Source organism: Lates calcarifer, linkage group LG20 (genome assembly GCF_001640805.2).
Source record: "Lates calcarifer isolate ASB-BC8 linkage group LG20, TLL_Latcal_v3, whole genome shotgun sequence".
Taxonomy (NCBI): Eukaryota; Metazoa; Chordata; class Actinopteri; family Centropomidae; genus Lates; species Lates calcarifer.
In genome coordinates this window covers 302,865-322,477 of record NC_066852.1, presented here as the reverse complement: position 1 = coordinate 322,477, position 19,613 = coordinate 302,865, and the positions used below count along the sequence as shown (strand labels likewise).

Sequence of the window (19,613 nt, the reverse complement as noted above, 5' to 3'; positions counted from 1 at the left end):
TAAGACACGTAAAAGCTTCAAACATCAGGAGTGGGGGATTTACTGACCCATTTTATGTCGGAGAATAAAACCTGAAAATGTCAGCAATGCTAAAATGCAAACTTACTTCCTGGTTTTAAGACTCATTCCTGCACCACTCTATTAGACATTTGTCTAAAATTTTGTCGTAATTAGCTAAATTCTGGGTCTATAATACCTTTTCTTTCTTCTTTCAGGCTCTGACCTCTAATAGAGATGATTCTGGTTTTTGTCAACCAGAAGATGAGGAAGTCTGTTTTTTCCACGTAGACAGTCAATATTAGAGCAGGCTTTACTGTAAACCCTCAGACTTCTCTGTCTCGTACAGACAGAGGTAAATCAGTTCAAATTACTCTGAACTGGTCCAGCTTCATGTGGCTGGACTGGGAGAGAGAAAGAGAGAGAGACGGATAATATTTCTCATACACTGACAATAAATTCCTCACAACTGTTCCCCAGCTTCTGGCCAGAGCTGCAGACTGAACGGGTTTTGCATCCCAGTCCAAATAAAATCTCAGTCTTGAGTCCTACCAGACAGAGAACTGAACATCCCGAAGAGCCAGACCAGAAAATCCCCCAGTCTAATCTTCACAGCCAGGGGTGAAAGGTTTCAGAAGATTTTCAGTGTGAGCCTGGCAGAAAGATTTGGCCTCTAAACCCTCCAAAACCAAATCCACTGGTCGCTGAATTCCTCACCAAACTCCAGTGGGTTGGTAAACTTTCAGTTCATATTCTGAGGACACAGACAAGGATCCCTTTGTTCCATCCAGTTGATCTTTTAAAGAGTGGTGACCCAAGACATGAGTTTGACATTTGATTAAGCTTGGCCAATTTATCAGTGAGGCTCCAAATATTGATTGAGAACCAGGACAATAAAAGTCTTTTTTGCTTGTACTAACTAAAACCAAGCAAATTCAAACCTTTCCTTCCAATTGGGCGCTAAAGGGTTTCAAAGTGCCTTGACTGCCTAAATGAGGTGTGCATCATAGCCTCTGCTGCAGCTGCAACTTCTGACTGCTGTGCTAAACAGGCCAAATCAGTTGGATAAACTACAACAACTACTGCTCCGGAAGTTGTTAGGCCTCAAAAACATAAAGCAAAAATTGAAATTGATCATGAATGGGTCCACATAACTTCAAATCTTTAGCTGTGACTTGGATACAGTCATTAATTTCAAGGTTATATTGCTTTTTTACCACTTTTACTACTTAATCATGAGTTTGGTTGACTGAATATCCAATGGATTGACACTAAAGTCAAGATAACTGAACTAAAACGAAGAAAAACTTTGATCCTACTGTAAGATCTGAATAAACTGGAGACATTTCTGGGTTCTCTGTGTTTGATCCAAAAAGCTCTTCTAATTATAAAACTGACTGTTGTTTTTTTCTGCAGCACATACTAACTGTTACTCATCCCCTATGTACACTCTCTCTCTAAGTCTGATTTGGCCTGGTGTCAACAGTACTTCAGTATTTACACCTCCCTCCATTGACCTCTTTAGCTACTAGTTTCAGTTTCTATCCTCTCTCAAATCCTCATGGGCTCCCTGTAAATCCCTCCTTCTCCCATCCCCCATCACTGTCTACACTTCTGCTTCTGCTTCTCTTTTTCTTTGGTTCGGAGCTGATTCGCAAAGAAATATATAGTCACTGATATGACTGTCTGTGAATGTAAATGTCTAAAATAAAGTTCACTATTCAAATGACTTAGTTGAGGCCTTCAGTCCCATTTATTACCAGTTATCACTCAGTTGATCTGACACAGGTGAATGTTCATTTTCACCTTGAAAACTAATTTTCATTGTTACTCAAGGTTGACTTACAGAACTAGCTTTTGGTTTATTTTCCCTGGAGCTTTCGAATGTGGATGCTCAATGAATGAAACACCATGTGCTGAGGAAGTTGGAGGCTTTAAATCAAATGCTAGACACATACTGAATGATGCATCACAACACAAGCAGCTTGGAAAGATTTGAAACAAGTTCCTTCATCAACCCAGAAATAAAACATTGTGGTCTTGGGGTTGGGTTGGTATTTGGTACAAAACTTAGATTTTTTGGGATGGATTTTTCTCTCCAAGGCCCAGTCCAGACTACACAGCCAACAATGACAGCACTATGGTTCAGCATTGGAGCTGAATACAAACGTTGGGAACACTGAACAGGCCTTGTAGTGTGACATAATCAAAGAACAGTAATGTGGCGTCTGGGACACACCACAACATGATGAACTTGTACTAAAGGTCTTGTTCTGTGTTCTCAAAGTTACAAGGACTATGGCCTTACAGTTGTATGGCTTTGCCAACCAGTCCATTTGCAGTTCATTGGAGTGTGAATTCTTGAGTTATGGCCAAAAACATTTGACCATGGCGTTGGACCTTTGGCCACCAAAATCCAATCAGTTCACCCTTGAGTCCAGGTCTACCAAATTTGAAGGGATTCCCTCGAGACATTAGTGAGATGTCTTGTTTACAAGGATGGGATGGACGAACAGCCCAAGGGCATAACAGGGAGACATCAAAATTTCCAAAACTTTTCCAGTGCCTGGAAACAGCAACTTTGACTTTTCCAGGTTTTCCATGACTGTACAGACGCTGCACAACAGAGGAAGTGAGAAATCTGCATGTTGCTTAGTGTCACTAATGTGTCACGCTCTCCTTCTGCAGCGTTTCTCAGCTCTCAATTTGTAAAATAGATAAACAATTCTACATCTTTATCACTGTCACTTTTGCCTTTTGTGCACTCTGTCAGCCCATTGTGACGAGCTGTGGTGAGTTTGTGGTTTGTCTTTGAGATGAAAGTCCAAACGGGACGACACAGCACTGACCACAGCAGCTGTCCACCTGCCAACTCACACATACATACCCAGTCATAGAAAAAAAGACACCGAACAATCAAACACATAGTGATAATAGTGATGTTGTTTCTGTCTCTTTCCCTCTCACAGTCCCAGGCAGTGTCGGTGTGACTCAGAGGTCCACAGAGGACAAACACTGGCCTCCGTCCCTCAGTCCATTGTTTACACAGAGACGGAGGGAGATGAGCTGTGTGGTTTCACCGCCTCAGCGTCTGTAGGTCAAGTTTAAAAGGACCAGGGGAACATGACGAGAGCTCCAAAGGGTTTTTTGTTTGGAAAGGTGGAAATAAAGGAGGGGTGTAGACCAGGGGAAATCACAGGACAAAGTCGAAATTGAAAAAGAACGAGAGCAGAGGAGGACAGGAAACGGTCGTCAATAAGTCGTACGTTGACCTTTTGATGGCAGTGGTCGTTCTGTCTTCTGTCTACCTCCTCAATCTGCAGAAGAGCAACATCTCTGACTACAGCTCCAGCTAAAGTCCGCTCTGCTCAAAGGTTAACTGGTTTAAAAAACCATTACATTCAGCCCCGAGGTCAGACAAGGGGTCCCCAGTCACAGGGAACTACATTGACTTCCAATCTGAATCCAGCCAGAGCTCAGACTGGCAGCGGCCATCTTCAGCTCTGATGGCTTTTTTATTCAATAAAAAGGACAAGACAAAGTGGGATTAAGTCTCAACTGCTGCCACCAGTGTTTAAAAATAGGAGGAGGAAAATGATACAGTGAGTTTTCCCTCCTGTTATCACCACACATCCAGTTTCTCCAACTTTCACTATCAATAATGATTAAAATGAACACTTATTTCAAAATAACGGGACAGAACAAGCTGTGATAATTAAAGAATATATGTCTTTATGGGCTCCATCTTAGTCTTGATCCTATTATATGAACATGCAGTAGCCACGGTTAAGTCAGCTGCCAACATCTGGCAGCAAAAAGACACATCGAAAGGTAAATAAAAGTCAAGCACTTATTCACACCTGCAAGCTTTAGTCTTTTCCAGTTTGTTTTCAGTCTTTTATTCACCAACAGCCTTGAGTCGGTTGAACATGAGGCTTCTATTACCTTGACTTACAATAGACCTCACTCTAGGCTGACACACACACACAAAACACACATTCGAGAGTCACACACTTGAGAATCATTTAAACTACCTAAAAAAAACCCACTTGTAATCACAGCTTTCCTTCACCTCGCAGAGTCATCCTACAATTTTCTCTTCTTTGACTCAGTGTGGACTGGATGAATCAGCCTGAGACACATATCATCATTTAAAGAAGGCTCAACAATACATGACTGACAATGGATTTTGCTTTTGAGTTTCCAGCTGAAAAATAACAGGAAACAATTGTAAAATGTGGCTTGACTGTCCAACAAAAACTGAACATTTTGTGGAGTGAAATGGCTACAGAATCACACCTGTAAATCACACCTGGTTAGTAAAGTATAGTCTGTTTCCGATTGGCTGCACCAGCTGCTTTGTGTCCAGACGAAAATCTCGGAGCTAAAACAGAGCTCAGGAGATTTCATTTTACTGTAAAAAGTACATTTATTTCTGTTGAACTGGCACAATGTTTGACTGCAGTGTGTACTTGTGATCCTGTGTGCGTAGCGTACTACACTTGGCAGATGTCTTGATTAAGTTGAACAGCCTGTTCATCTGAATCTGACTCGTGCTGTGATTTTTTTTTTCCACTCCAAAGAAAAGTGACAGTTCCAGCTCCGAGCGCTGACTGCAGTGAAGAAGATCAGTGTGGGAGAAGCACCTACTTCTAGTATTTAAAGTTATGTTTTTGGGTGAACAGTTGAGTCCGTGAACTCACCAGATGGAAGATGAACTTCTCTGAGATGATTTAATGTTGATGTTGAGCTCATCTAACTGTACACAGTGCTATATGTGTATTATATAAACTGGATACTACATTCCAATGAAAGTTGCTTACCAGGCTCAGGCTTCTCACAAAGAAATCACATTAGAATCTTTGTCTGGGTGAGTTTGTCAGTTCTTTGTATACAGGGGAAAAAAGTTCAAACAATCCACTGACAGACGGAATAAACTGAAATTTAACCACACATTACTGGTGTAAAGGTGCTATACTTTTAAGTTTTTGCTATCGCTACAAAGCTAACGTTAGCATTAGCTGTTTACTTACCAGTCTAGAAGAGACATAGCGAGTTCTGCATCAAAACTCTTGTTTTGTAAACACAATGATGGCTGAAGCATCTGGGAATCATGCAGCTGTTAATGCTAATGTTAGCTATGTAGTGATAGTAAAAACGTACATATAGCACCTTTACTGAGTCCAAGAGTTACTCTGATATTTCTTCAGAAATGAGCTGAGTCCAGGAGACCAGGAGACAGTTTGGCTAATTAGCATTCACATGATTATGGGAAATTCCCTGGAAGTCTAGATTAAAACTGGGCTAAATTTTGTCTTGAACTGTTATGATCTTGAATGGCAATATGGAAATAACAGACTGTACTGAGGAGCATTGACATGTCTCTACAGGATGTAATTAAGACTCAGTGTAACATTATTCCTGATTTCTTTCTTACTATAAAAGAAGGGATGAGTCCTGTAACTCTGGTTGGAATTTAAATGTGCTCTACAGTATGTGTGAAAGCGAAGCTAAAAATAAAAGCTGACTGACTTCTCCTTTCTGGCCAATTTAATCTCCCTCTTCTTCCTCTTCTTCTTCGCTCCCTCCTGCTATGAAACTGCGAGGGCAGAGAGCAAGTGATTCACACAGAAGAAGAGAAAAAAAAATCTGTGTAGCTCCAAGGTTACAACTGCAGGCTCCCTCTTGTACCACAGTGATCTCTTGTCGAGCTGCAAAAACCTTTGACTGCGGCAGCAAAATGACGGCCTGACACTCAGGCTGACAGAGTTTCATTTCACTCCACCGACTCAACGTTTTTATGAAGTAGGCTTAGCGCTGTTCATTTAACAAAACACTAGCTTTTAAAAGATCTTCCTGGTTGAGAGGCAAATAACTCGACTCTCCTGTGTTAAAATATTTTAAGAATCATGTACCTTTTCTCTCCCCCAGCAACAGAATATATGAAAACCTCCTCTGTTTTGTTTTGATAACAAGACTAGCTGTTTTTTTTTTGTGCTTAAAATGGTTCCTAACAGAGTGAAATGACCCCTCTCTAAATGCTAAGGAAAGCAGCTTCAATGCCTCCTATCTTTTCTCCTTTAGTGTAGACTACACTAGACCACCCTTTAGGAAATGAGATAACGCCATACAATAATTCCCACATCAGTAACATCTAGCATGCTAGCATTTGCTAATAAGTAGTAAACACAAAGTAAGCAGCTGAGGCTGTTGGGAATGTACTGAATGTACTAAAGTACTGGACATTTTAATTTTGACCTGCTGGTGGCACTAGACGAAAAGTTGGAGAATCACCAAATTTCATACAGTTCATCCTCAGGGGAGCATGAATGTCTGGACCACATTCAACAGAAATCCATTTGATAGTCTTTGAGATATTTAACTTAAAACCACAAATGCCAACCTCATATTTAGTACACAATATATTCGTTGGACATGAACATTATTTTCAGGAGATGGGGTTGAAAGGAAGCAACCTGGGTAATCGACTGAGAAAAGAGGTAAATTTAAAAGAGGACAGGTTAGAGTCAGTGTGGAGAGCAGATCAGCAGGGAGGCACCAGGAGCGAAGAAAACACTGATACTGACCTTCAGTTTAACCAGACCAGAGGACAATACAATTCAATAAGTCTTATCTCGATCTCGTCAGAGGCACGGCGCTTTGAATACATCCAAATAGATTCACTGCTGGCATCAGAGCCAAGTTTCATCTGAACAGAGACCCTCCCTTCCCCGTTCACGTCCAGATATAAAACCCAGAATAGTTTCACAAATGAAAAATTGCACCAGCTCTAGATGAAAATTAATTTTTGGTGCAGTCTGCTGCATCAGTCACCAGCTGTATAACCTCCCCACTACAGAGCTCCACATTGTACAATAACAACAGAAAACCTCCATTATTTGTTGCCTTCTGGGGAGTTAACCACTGAGACTGCCTGAGGCAAGTCGTTCTGACACGGTGCATTGAATTCATCATCTCAACTAGAATGTGTCTGGGGTCAAAAACACCCTCAGTGGAGAAAACAACAGCAATGAACCTGCAGGTCCTGGACCAGAACAAACACTCAGACCAGTTTGTTCTGAGTCTGAGCGTGTTTAATGAACAAATAATGATCTTTAACAATAACATCCAGTGAAATGAAAAGTGCACTAGACCTACTGATAAGGTTCATAGTTTTTGTTGACGTCCATTTTCTTTTTCTCTTCTTTACTCAAACAGGTTGAAGGAGTCAATAATCCATGTTACAAAAATCTCCATCTTCAGTTCTAGATCTAGGTCTTACCAAGTCTTAAAAGTTTTGAATTTTCTGAGAATTAAACAACTTTTTGATGACGACCTCTTACATTTGTTTATCAAAGAATTGTGACACTGTGCTAAACAACAACAACAAACCTGTCAGACTGATGTTTGTAAATAACCCTAAAACATATCTTTGTCATATCGTCTACTGATCTTGTTACTGATTGGCTGACATACACATACATTTTGATAGGATTTATTGATAATTTCTTGATCATTTCAACCAATTTCCAGAACAAATCTACTTTTTTGAGTGTCAGTCTTTAGTGATTCTAGAGTGGCAAGCTATCTTATTCTGTTGTGTCTTGAAATATTAAAACTTTGGATGAAATTCTTACTTGCAATATCAGACTCATGTTTTCTAACTGCATTGGCGGGTTTTTTCCATTTGTTTAAGGGAAAAGAGACTCAAAAAAGGGGAAAAATTACTTGCCAAAACTGTCCTTTTTGCAACATACGGAGCTGTATGGTAGAGTGACACTGCATTTTTAATGTTTGATACAAGAAACTCAACTCAGTCCAATTACAAGATTTTCTCTAAGCTTTCAGCTGTATCACTTGGTCCTCATCAGTAGATGGGATTGATGGTAGACTTCCAATTACCCTTCCCCATAGGGAACACATTTAAAAGGTCAGTTTACCAAAATTAGACGACAACAACAACACAGTGACACTAGTATCTATCCATGCAGACAATTTTGGACGTATCATTTCAGCAGCAACGCCAATACACTGGAGGTGAAAGGTCATAATAAGAATAAGAAACCAAATAGCAAAGCCTCTTTCCATGGATTTATATTCTCCTGAATGTAAAAAACAATGAAATCTGTCTGCAGCTTATCTGAACCCTTCATTCATCCTAATTTACAGCTACCTGTGGTCGCTGGTTCTCAGTGTGGAACACTAACAATACCCATAAAGTATTTTTTCAGGGTCAGTGCTGTAACTTTTCCCTGTCAGGTGTCAGGTGTCAGGTGACGGCTGGGGAAAAAAACATCAGAATAAATCTTTATCCCGTCTGGTTTTCATTTGCAGGTTTCATCATCTGGATGGCGGCGTAACGTCAACCCTCCTCATCCGTCATTACGACGCTGACCTCAGGCTAACACGCCGCCGTCTGACCCACAATCTCGCCTCTCCCTGAGACGTTTACCGAAGGTTACGACCCCATTATGGAGCTGTGGCGAGTCACCAACAACGACAGGAGGAGGAGGTGATGGAGAAAGAGAAGTTATTTATTTTGAATTTAGGAGCACAGGAGTCAGAGTTTAAGTTAGCCGGCTTTTGGCCAGTATCATGTCTAGTTGTCCACTGGATGAAAAAATCGATGGCCAAAATGTCTGGTGGAAATAATGCCAAATAAATAGTCTATTGAGTGACCTATATAATATGTTGCCAAGACAACTGAGAGGATAACTCCAGTATTTTTGAGCTTGGGCTTTATTAATGATTAATAGGGACAAAACCTGGCCGCTGCAAACAGCTGCTGCAATGAAAGGCAATGGTGCATTTGTCCACGTCAACGTTCGTCCACTAAAGTTCTTGTTTTTGCCATTGACAGGTTCAGATTGTTCATTCTAAGTGTCTGACAACATTATGGGATAGGATTCCTTTTCCTTTTTATAAGATCCTTTTTGTTTAACCAGAAACATTATTGTATATCAGTACCAGACTCCATTGACAAAAATGGGAATTTTACCTTGAGCTGCCTGAATACCACTGCCTCCATCTGTTAGGGTGTTTGTGTTACTGTGTGACTTTCAGTGGTGGAAGAAGTATTCAGATCCTTTATATAAGTAAAAGTAGCACACAATAACACAAACAAACAAACAGACTGAGGCAGCGATATTACAGCAGCTTAGGGTAAAATTACTGTTTTTGTCAATGGAGTCTGGAAGCAATACATATCGAGGTTTCTTTTAGTTAAAAAGAAGTTAGAGTTAGAGTTAAAAAACCCAAATATATTGGTCTACTGGTCTGATCGTTGCTGCTTATGTCAGTGACATGGTTTATTTAAGCTGATCCCAGTGCAGCAGTCATCACACAGTATCTCACTCTAGATAAGAGCATCGGCTACATTCTCTAAATATAAATGTCAACTGTTCGAGGAGAAGGAGAAAAAGGAAAATGGATTTTGAGAGAAATGGACAGTGACATTAAGTAAAGAGAGGATAGGAAGAGGAGGAGGAGACGAGTCAATACGGTGCTAATTATTAACTTTACAAGAATGTATGTTGGATTTCTGCCATTGACCCTTTCATAACAGTCCAATAACCGCTCGATCAATAACATTTATCTTCACCAAACACAGTGATGACACAGTATCTGCAAGTCATTTAAAATGATTAAGACTGAAGATGTTGTTTAAGGAGTATTAACTAACACTTACACTATATAAAAAGAACATTAAATAAGCTAAATAAAAACATATAATTAAATTGTTAAAAACTAAAAATTAGTAATATTAAAACATACTGTCCTTACTGTGAATGAATGATGGGATCTGACATGAACAGTTTTGGTTAATTAATATGAGAGATTGTTGTATTTGTGTCAATTAACCTGATGAAAACACACATGATGAAGCAGATTAGAGTGTCTGAGTATCAAACCCTTCATGAATACTACCTTTTCTTAACTCTAACTTTGATTGTTGCTTATTTAATCATGAATATAATGAGATCAGCTGATGTTTAAGATTTGAAACCAAGTTTTCAGTGGCTTTAATAAAGGTTTATTGTTAAGTCTTTAACTGTTTTCATCATTTTTATATCAAAATGGCAAAAATCAGCTAATTACAGCTGCACAAATTAGAATATTTGCTTATTTATAGATGAAGTGCTTTGGGTTTGGAGGCTTGCTGCTTTGGCTAAACAGGAAATTAACAAAATCTGCAGCCCTGCAGGCTGCAGGAAGCCAAACCAGGCTGTTTATCAATCTTAAATCTGACCTTAAGACACATACAGTGTAAAAAAAAGGTAATGAAATGGCTCTAAACCACCAGACAAATTGCAGCTCATGTAAGTGAGGAGCCAAGAAGTGTGTAGTGAAGGATTAAGCACAACAGGACATGAATTGTCCAGGGAGACGGTGTCAAACTGTGTTTCACAAAGCAGATATGATGAAAGTAAAAGCCTGTTTTGCATGTTGTACCACTGACCCTGTTCTATATTAATCTGAGAGAGTGCAGGCGGCGAAGAGAGAGCTGTCAGCAGCACGAACTGAAAAAACACAAGACGTGTGCTCGCTGCTTTCCAGACACTTTCATACTTTCACTGGCTTTAAATTAGAGAGAATAGGCTGATGATGAGATGAAGAGGAACAAGGGAGAGGGAGACAACATGAAGACAGAGGTCAGAGGTCAAACCTGGACACGTCTGATCGGCCCAAGCAGACTTCCTGTTTGCTTCCCAACTTGCTGAGTGCAGTGACAGTGTTTCATTAGAAATATGAAGCTCGCTCTCTCTCGCTCTGTGTTTTCAATCCATTAATAATAAGGTTTGTCTCTCGCTGGCACCAACGAGTCTACAACAGATAAAATCATCAGCACAGCCTGACAGGACGCTCACATCATCTTTATTTCACATTAAATCATTACTGTGAATCCAACCGGGAAGATTTTTACTACGTGACATGGTTTCAAGAGCAAAGATAATTGTATCCTGTGAAGGATGACCTGCTAAGACAACAGGTGTGCTTTCAGTACACATATTTATTAGTCAATTTATTCATTTATTCACTTTGTGAGTGGTTTCAGATCACATTTTCCTCATTATTTTACTTGGAAATTGACAGAAATGTAATTTGAACTTGACTTGTTTTTGTTTTTTTTTAGAAGCCAAAATGCCAAACAAGTGACATTGTAATGCTTTTCTTTGTTATTTATATGATAATATAATATTTTTATGGTTTTAGACTGTGTCGGTTGAATAAAATGTGATATCTGAATACATCACCTCAGGCTGAGAGAGAGAAATGGTATTTTTCACTTTTTACTTTTAGATAATAACAGTTGGTCAATTAACTAGGAAAATCACTGTATTGTTGCAGTGATTGTTCAATAATAATATAGGGCTACTTGAATAAAGAGGCAGAGTTACACTGGATACTACACCTCCCATAATGCAACTCTACAGCATGTTCTGTTAGACCCTTCCTGTCTTGATTTCAAATGCACCTCTCTTGTAAAAACGAGCTAATAGGTGACTTGTTGTGACACTATCTGGGTTTTTTTCTGATTTGAGAAACCTCTGGAAACACAGAACACATTGTACGACTGTTTTCTAAGGCTAAGTCATATTTTCTGTGGCTGGTAAACTGACCTTTATGTGTAAAAATCCCCTTTTCGCGTTTTTTGAGGAACTTTTTGGGTGTCGAGGCGCATGGAAAAATGACTTCATTTTCAGTACAATGCAGCACTTCAACTGATCTGCTGTCGCTATGGTTAAGGTCTGGTTAAGTTTAATCTACTTGGTTACTAGGTTAGAGAAAGATCGTCTTTGTGGTTAAAGTTAACAAAAGTTGACTGTTGGTAAGAGTTGGCCTGCAAACCAAGGTCCCCAGTGTTTGTATTGTGCAATCAGAGCGTCACACTAACTTTGCTTTAGACATAAACATTCATCTGCAGTAAGAAAAGAACGACCAACACCAAATCAACTACTGTCGCAGACAACGTTTCTCTCATCAAACTTTGTCTGCGTTTGGTCAGTCATATAGATGGGCGACAAAGGAAAAAATAACATTTAGCATGTTATTAAGGAGCAGTTCTGCTGACTCGTATCATCGCTGCATAATCTCCCATAACTGTTGATTTGGGGTTGAGATCTGGTGACTGTAGCAACCAAAGCACATGATAACATATCATTTCCATCCTCATAAAACCCATTCAGCGAGTCCCCATGAACACAGCGTTCCAGGTTTTTCCTTTGATTTGTCACCCATCTGTATGTGGTGATTTGCCACCAAAAGAAAGGGACACCATGAGCTCAGAACGCCAAAGTGCAGCAGTGTTTTGTTTTTCCTTTAACCTCAAACAGCTCTTCAGTGTTTCATTGGGTGACTGACCTTGAATCCAGACCCACATCAGAACAAACAACTCTCCCAGGGGTAAATAAACAAACCAAATGAAACAATGACTAGTTAGGGTAGACAAACGTAAGCGAGGAAACAGAACAAAAAAAAATGAACAAATGTCCCAGATCTGAAGGTTACTTTGTCTGAGGGCCTCAATTAATGAAACATGACTCAGAGTTCGCCGACCCTCCTGCTCAGCTCCTCTTACCACCATTTTCTTTCTTTTGTCAGCCCAGGCAGAGGTGACTCGTCAGGTAATGGCTTCCTCCAACAGCTGGAGGGGGTCAAAGGGTCGGATGACACCAGCCTTCAGCAGCCACAGAGCGTTCTCTGCATTCCTGAAGGTCTGCGGATTGTTTGATATTGGATAACCCCGATTCGCTCGCTGCCCTTTTCACAGCGTCACCTTCGCTGCAGTCCTGACATTTGTGATTCAAGAGCCGACATTCTTCTCTTTTTGCTTCAGGCACCAGATAAAATAATGATAACAGGCTGTGAAGTCAGACCCATCTTAATTGAAGCTAACCAACTAACATTTTAACATGCATTTAGCTCCTCATCCATCACCATCCATCACTTCTACCTGCACTGTTCTGAGGCAGGATACCACTTTTTAAAGCCAGTTGTGCCATGCTTTCATAGATTAAATTTAATTAATTATTTGGCTTGATACTGGACTGAACCTCCTCCAGGTTTTTGATGCTTCCTGCTGCCATAGGTACCAAGTAAACAAGGTCTTCTTGCAATGAGCAAGACTTAAAAGCCAGAGTTTGGAAATTAGCCACTGTTACATTCAAGCTCGCCACCAAACAAGTTCACACAGTGTTGATTAAGCCGATGAGTGCCAGGTAAATTTCTCTGTGCCAAACAGCAATGATTAGTCCACGAGAGTTAAGAGTATGGTAGGGAAAACATAGGAAGCATCCAAGAAAGGTCTCTGATGCTCCAGATAAAAAAAGAAATTCAGTGTTGAAAGTTTTCCACCAAATCAGCCCTGGCTCTTGAACCAGTTCTCCTCAGGAGTCTTGGAACCTTGGTGCTAGCCAGCGAACCAGCCAGTGTTTCCACCAACGGAGGACATTCTCCATCCACTCTTTCCAACCTGTAGAATACGTCACAGAAAACCTGGTAATGTTGGTACAAGATGGGAACCAACTTTTCGAAATTGTTCTGAACAGTTCAAAATTAGGTGTACGAACCAGAACCTGACCCATGTTGGTGGAAAAGGGGTTATAGAGAAAATGTAATCTGCACTTGAGACAGTTCTTTTGATCTTACAAAGCGAAGGACAAAATGGGGAGAAAATCTCCACTTCCAATGACGCTTTTAGCATCTGGTTATCACAGCAAGTCCTGAACAAGTTCAGATGACATTTGTCCATCAAATGATTCTCCTCATTTTCAAGCTACTTTGGCAGATTTATCCCTCGTCTGAAGAGTCATGATTCAGCTGGAGGAAAACCTGACAGAGTCCTTGTCACGATCCTTCTCCCTGTTATCAGCAGAGACAGTTTCACCCTTTTCTCTGGCTTAAAATACAAGAAGACGTGGCCGACTCATTCGTCACATGGATCCTTCCTGCTTGTTATTACTTCAGTTCTGGCAGCCGGCTCTCAACCACTCACGGCTAATGGTGCATCGAGGGCCGAGCTGGTCACGGCGGCCATGTCTGCATTTACTGCAGGCGGTGGAGAGAGAACTCGAAGTCTGAGTTAGAAGCTGCACAGCAGCAAGGATGACACTGCTGTGGATGTGTGAGTGAGGCTGAGATAAGGCCTGTTCACAGGGGACGAGTATTATGCGAGGATGTCATGTAATTAATGAATAACCCTCTACAGCTTTGTGTTCCAGGAAGAAACACCTTCCTGACTAAATCCACTGCTGCTGCAAAGACAGAACTCAAACCTTTACAAGATAAAGACAATGTAGCAGGAAGTGATGATGAAGGAGATGGAGAAGGAGACATGAGAAAAACTAAATTAAAAGCCCCATCAAATTCTGTATTAAATTACAGTGTTTATTTTGCAGGGAAAGTATAACTATTTATAATTTATGCTGGAAATTTCCTGATTTTACACTGAAATTATTTCAACCAAAAAGGTTCTTAATCTTGTTTACACCTGCAGCCAAAGATTAGAGTATTTTGTCGACAACTGATTTTGTAAAGTTCAGCCATGAATCCACAAATAATTTCAAGGAATTCTTATCATTGTGTGACACAACATTTCTGAATGTTTTCCTATTTTTTCATGAATACCGAACTAGCCTGATGACTATTTGACAGTTTTTGTCCTTTAGGGCCACAACTGATGTTTACTTTCATTATTGCTTAATCTACTGGATTATATTTATGATTAATTTCATTTCCTTAATAAAAGAGGGGAGAAAATAGTGAAAAATGTATATAACAATTCCCCAGAGTCTCAGTTGTCCTATCCAAATTGCTTTCGTTATGAATTCAAAAGTCCTAACCCCAAATTTATTTTATTTACTATTGAAGAGAAAGAAAACCCCAAATATTCACATTTAAAGAGCTGGTATTGTTCAAACTCTGCACATTTTTGCTTAAGAACAATGAATCGATTATTACGTTTGCTGTCATCAATCAACTAATCAATTTATTGACTAACTTCAGCTCAAAATTAGTTTCATTCCATTCACTCTTGTTGTCATTTTTCTGTTTCTGTTTTACATGGAAGTAGCTCTGAAAGGGAAAAAACACCAGACCTGTTTGATACTGTTTGATACAGTATATAGACAGATTAGGACAGAAGGGGTGGAGGGTGTTTTAAGAGGGGGTGTCCCATGTTGTTTGGGGTCAGTGGTGTTTGGAAGTCTCTGCCTTTGTTCAAATCTCATCAAGTGTGAAAAACGGGGGCAGGCCCGAGGCCCGAGGCATCATCTCCCTGCTCCAATCCAACAGGATAAACCAAACATGTGAATGCCATTAAAAGGAAACATTAACCTTTCGGGTTGATCCACACCCTGACATGAACAGGACGTACAAACAGGGACATGATGCCAGACACTAATTTACACGTTTACAGTTTGGGGAGGGGGGGGGGGGTCCACAGAGACCTGCGAGTGGAAAAAGCATCATTTCCTGCAGAGATCAACAACTTAACAACCAGTTCACAGTGACGTTTCTGCTTCCCTGGAGAGCTCAGTGCCCAGGAACTGTGATGGAAATGAGTCCAGGACTTCATCGTTCTGTCTCTTGAACCAAACAAGCACAGAACAATCCTTACATCTGGAGAATATGATTTGTATAAAGTAAGTTTCTGTATGGTTACCAATACTTCAAACCTTCAACAGCTAGAATAGGCTGGATCAGTCCACAGCTCTAACTTTATTTGTTACCATGGCCCCTTAATGTATTTGTCTGAATCCAGAATGTGGTAACAGCCCTCAGACATATTTGTTCAAATCCCACAATGTGTGATTTCAGTCCCAATTCCTAAATTTGGCGTAGAGCATCCAAAACGTGCTCCAATCCCCAGAGGAGCAGCCATTTTAGATTTGGGCAATTGGTGGTGCTGTTGTAACAGAATCATGGAGTGTTTTCAAGGGCCTGTTGGTAAATTAATCTGCAGATTATTTTCCTGAATAATTGTTTGGACGATATAAAGGTAAGAAAACAGCTTATTTCAAATTATCTTTGTCTGACAAACAGCCCAAAAGCTATTATTAAATATCTATGCAGGCACGTCTTTAGCAAGGAAAACTTCCACTGGAGACCAAAATGTGGAACCAAAACCGAACTCTCCCCTTAAAACCACGACAGCTACAAAACAGAAAGCAGAACCACTGCGAGTGCATTCAAGGCAATCTGACCTCATTTAGACTAATGACTGACAACAGATGGCACAGGTTCACATTTCACAGTTAAGATGGTGACTGAGAGTGTTTGGCTGCAAACAATTCAAAACAGGATCTGTAACCTGAGCTAAAAACACTGGATGACCTCTAGAGATTTTGAATTAAATCACAGTCATTGATCAGCTTAAGTGAGCAGCTTTAATGACGCCATTTTAATCAAATACATCCATCATTCTAGGGGTTAAATAAGAGGTTTTAAGGTGGAAAAATGTTCTGTGACAGTATTTGTTTGTCCTGCAAAGTTATCATGACCAAGGTCAACAGGTTACAGTTTAACTCTAAACCTACAGTCCTGCTCAAAGGCAAATACAACCTTACCTGCTTCATTAACTCCTCAAAGTGCAACAGCTTCTTAATCAGCATAAATAAATTCTTTCCTTGTTTTCAGTTTCTGTTACACACGAGCCAAAACAACTTAACAGTCCCATGGCAATCATTTTAATTCACCTGTGACTTTCCTGTCCTAGGCTCATGGGCTGATGGGAAAATCGAGCATCTGGGAAATCCTGGTTGGTCCTGGAAAAAGCCAAACCCTGAGTACAACTTATGAACTTAGAAGTCAAAATTTGTTTATTGTGGTTTCAGCTTCAGAGTCATTGTGATGTTTCACTGACTTGTAACAGGGAGAATGGCGCCTCTGTCATTCGAACACCTGTTCTGGCTCTATGTAACTTTGGTTTTTCAGGTATGATCTCCTTCTAACTGACTGATAATCAGCAGCTTAAACTGCTGGAATCAAGCCCAGAGAGTTCAGAGTGATGCTGAACTGTAGATCAGTTAAAAAGACTTGGAAGTCATTAAAAACAAGCGTTCATCTCTGATATCCAGCCAGGAAACTGACGCATTAGAAACAGAGTTTGGTGTGTTTGTTATAGCAACAGAACTTCCTGCTCCAGAAGCCGGGGATCATGGGTAATACACACCGTGTTTCATGCTGCGTTTTATTTACATCAGAGATCAGAAGTCAGAACTAGGAGTGACTACACTTAAAAGCTGACGGCGTTCCAATTGAGAAATCGGAAATACACAGACACTCACAGAGCCTTTACAGTATAGACAACTCCAACACCTCATTTGTTAGTGTTGGATTTTGATGCAAACACTTCAGGACGTTCTTAATAAACTGTTCCAATTTATCTGTTAGAAAGAAACATAACATTAAGCCATGACCGTGAACCGATTTAAACATATCCCGGACTACCCATCGTTAGCAATACCAGGTGATAACAACGCTCAACGCTCATGTTGCTAACATGTCCACAGATAAAACCTGAACAGTTCTATGTGTATGACTGACTTAATGTGAAACTGTGTACTGTTGATTCAAGTAGCAGCCATCTTGAATTCTTATGTTGGGGTTGCTGCGACTTTCCGAGTTGGATATCCGACTTCACAGGGGCGTAAAAATTTTAACTTCTGACTAGGAAGTCAGAAATTACAACTAGTACAACTAGAGCGCCCCATCAGGTCAGTGAGTGGGACAGTCAGAGCTCAGGTCAAGAAACTGACAGACTTTGTTTTCTATACAAGAAAAACATTTAATTAGCTCTGTAATTAAGAATGAGTTCCCACTCCTGGCTGCAGAGGGCGCTGCTGCACAGCAAAGTTACATTTTGCTGCTTTAAGAGCATTTATCAAAAACGTATTTTATTGTCCAACTTTAAACGGTAAATATTAAAAATCTCCCAAATATATTATATTTTTTTTAATAAAATCTTATTTCTCTTTAACACGTTCAATATTTCAGCAGGCAGTTCATTACCACCTCTTGCACCATTTCCAAGTGAGGAAAGGCCACAAAGAGTGATGATGGACGCCCCCCCCCACCCACCACACACCCCCCTCCCCTCCCCTCCCTCGGCCTCGCCCCTCTCCTCTACTCCGCCCTCGTTTGGGGATGCAGGGGCTCATCAGTATCTCTGGTCCAGGCCCCGTCTATCTCTGTTGAAGCCTGTCTCACTACACGCGCGCGCACGTGCGCTCTCTTCCTCTCTCTGACACCAACACGCGCACATACACACCGCTGCATCGCGTTGCATAAAGCCCCTGAAATTGCTTCCAGCTGGCGGAGAGTAAAACCGGGTCCCGACTGACTGAGCGCTGGAGAGAAACTGAGAGGAAACAAAGCTTTTCCGCTCGCACAATTTATTTGTCCAGTGCGCACACTGCTGCTCCTGACTCTGCAGTGCAGTTCAGCTCGGACTCAAACAGCCGCAAAACCTGCTGCTTTCTGCTCCATAAACTCCCACTTTCACTGTCTCGAAGCCTCAAAAGCCTCCTTGCCCCGACTCGTGGCTTCTTAATGCGCGTAACTGCGAAAAGGCAAAACTGCGCCGGAGATAAAACTCATCTGTCCTGACAGTGTGAGTGTGTGTGGAGCCTGGCTGAGAGTTTAAACCCCGGCCTGCGCGTCTGTAGTTTAACAGCAGTCCGGTAGGATGATGGTGAGGATGATGGTGCACGGTGCGCCCCTGTCCTGCCCCTGCGCATCCTCAGCGCGCACCGAGCCGCACAACAAAAACCAAGACCGGAGCAACGCGGCGACACAAGGAGAAAGAAGAAGAGATGTAAAGAGAAGGAGGGGAAGGAGGAGGGATGGTACCGGCCGGCCGGTCCGGTCCACGGGACTCACCAGTCGGTGTCCGAGGTCTCGTCAATGACGTCCTGGTAGGCGGTCAGCAGGGCCAGTCTGTTCTTGCCGAGATTCACAGCCATGTTTCTGTCCCTGCAAGCATCCAGACCGCTGCTGATGGAGAGAGACACGGAATGAGACTACAGAGAGGACGGAGAGGTGGAGGAGGAGGTGGAGGAGGAAGAGGCGGCTCTGACTGGTGGAGACAAAGAGACGGTCGAGGTGTCCGAGGGGTCCTAGCGCCGAATCATTACCGACTACCCAGTGTGGTGGGTCCTAGTGCCGAGGAGGAGTGAACTTTAACTAAACTGCGTTGAGGTTTGAGGTTTTCTTCAGAAACAAAACAGAAACTGGAACAAGTGGAACATTTTCTAACTGATAAGATTTTTATGAGTCAGTCTTCCTTATGATTTCCAAGGAAGATTCGTGAAAATAGGGCTCAGTAAATCTGCAGCTAATGGTTATGAACTGAAGCCCAGCCATGTCCTCAGATTACTGTTTCTGTAAAAACACACACATATATCCTGTTTAATATCACATGAGCAGCAAATCCTTATAACTACGATCACTGATTTATTCATGTAACCAGCTGACACTTACTGTGAATATTATGTTTATATATAGTTGCCAAGTGACCAGGTCTGTGCAGCAACACATTAATATAGTAACAAGTAACAAAATCATCAGTTCAACATGTAGAAAAACATCTGATTTACTGTCAGATGCTTCTTACT

At 41.0% G+C, this 19,613-nt stretch overlaps 1 protein-coding gene across 39 annotated transcripts in view; it reads right to left on the bottom strand.

Moving 5' to 3' along the window:
- The window catches only part of dbn1 (drebrin 1), a 141,282-nt gene extending 121,669 nt beyond the window's left edge, over positions 1-19,613 (bottom strand). For 4 of the 39 annotated variants that reach the window (XM_051078655.1, XM_051078656.1, XM_051078651.1 and 1 more), the window contains exon 1: positions 18,880-19,604. In XM_051078655.1, coding sequence (XP_050934612.1) covers positions 18,880-18,962 — 83 coding nt within the window. In that variant the 5' untranslated portion in view covers positions 18,963-19,604. Of the gene's footprint in view, positions 1-18,879 lie in introns of all 39 variants that reach the window. The other 35 variants (XM_051078659.1, XM_051078660.1, XM_051078670.1 and 32 more) reach the window with 22 other exon arrangements.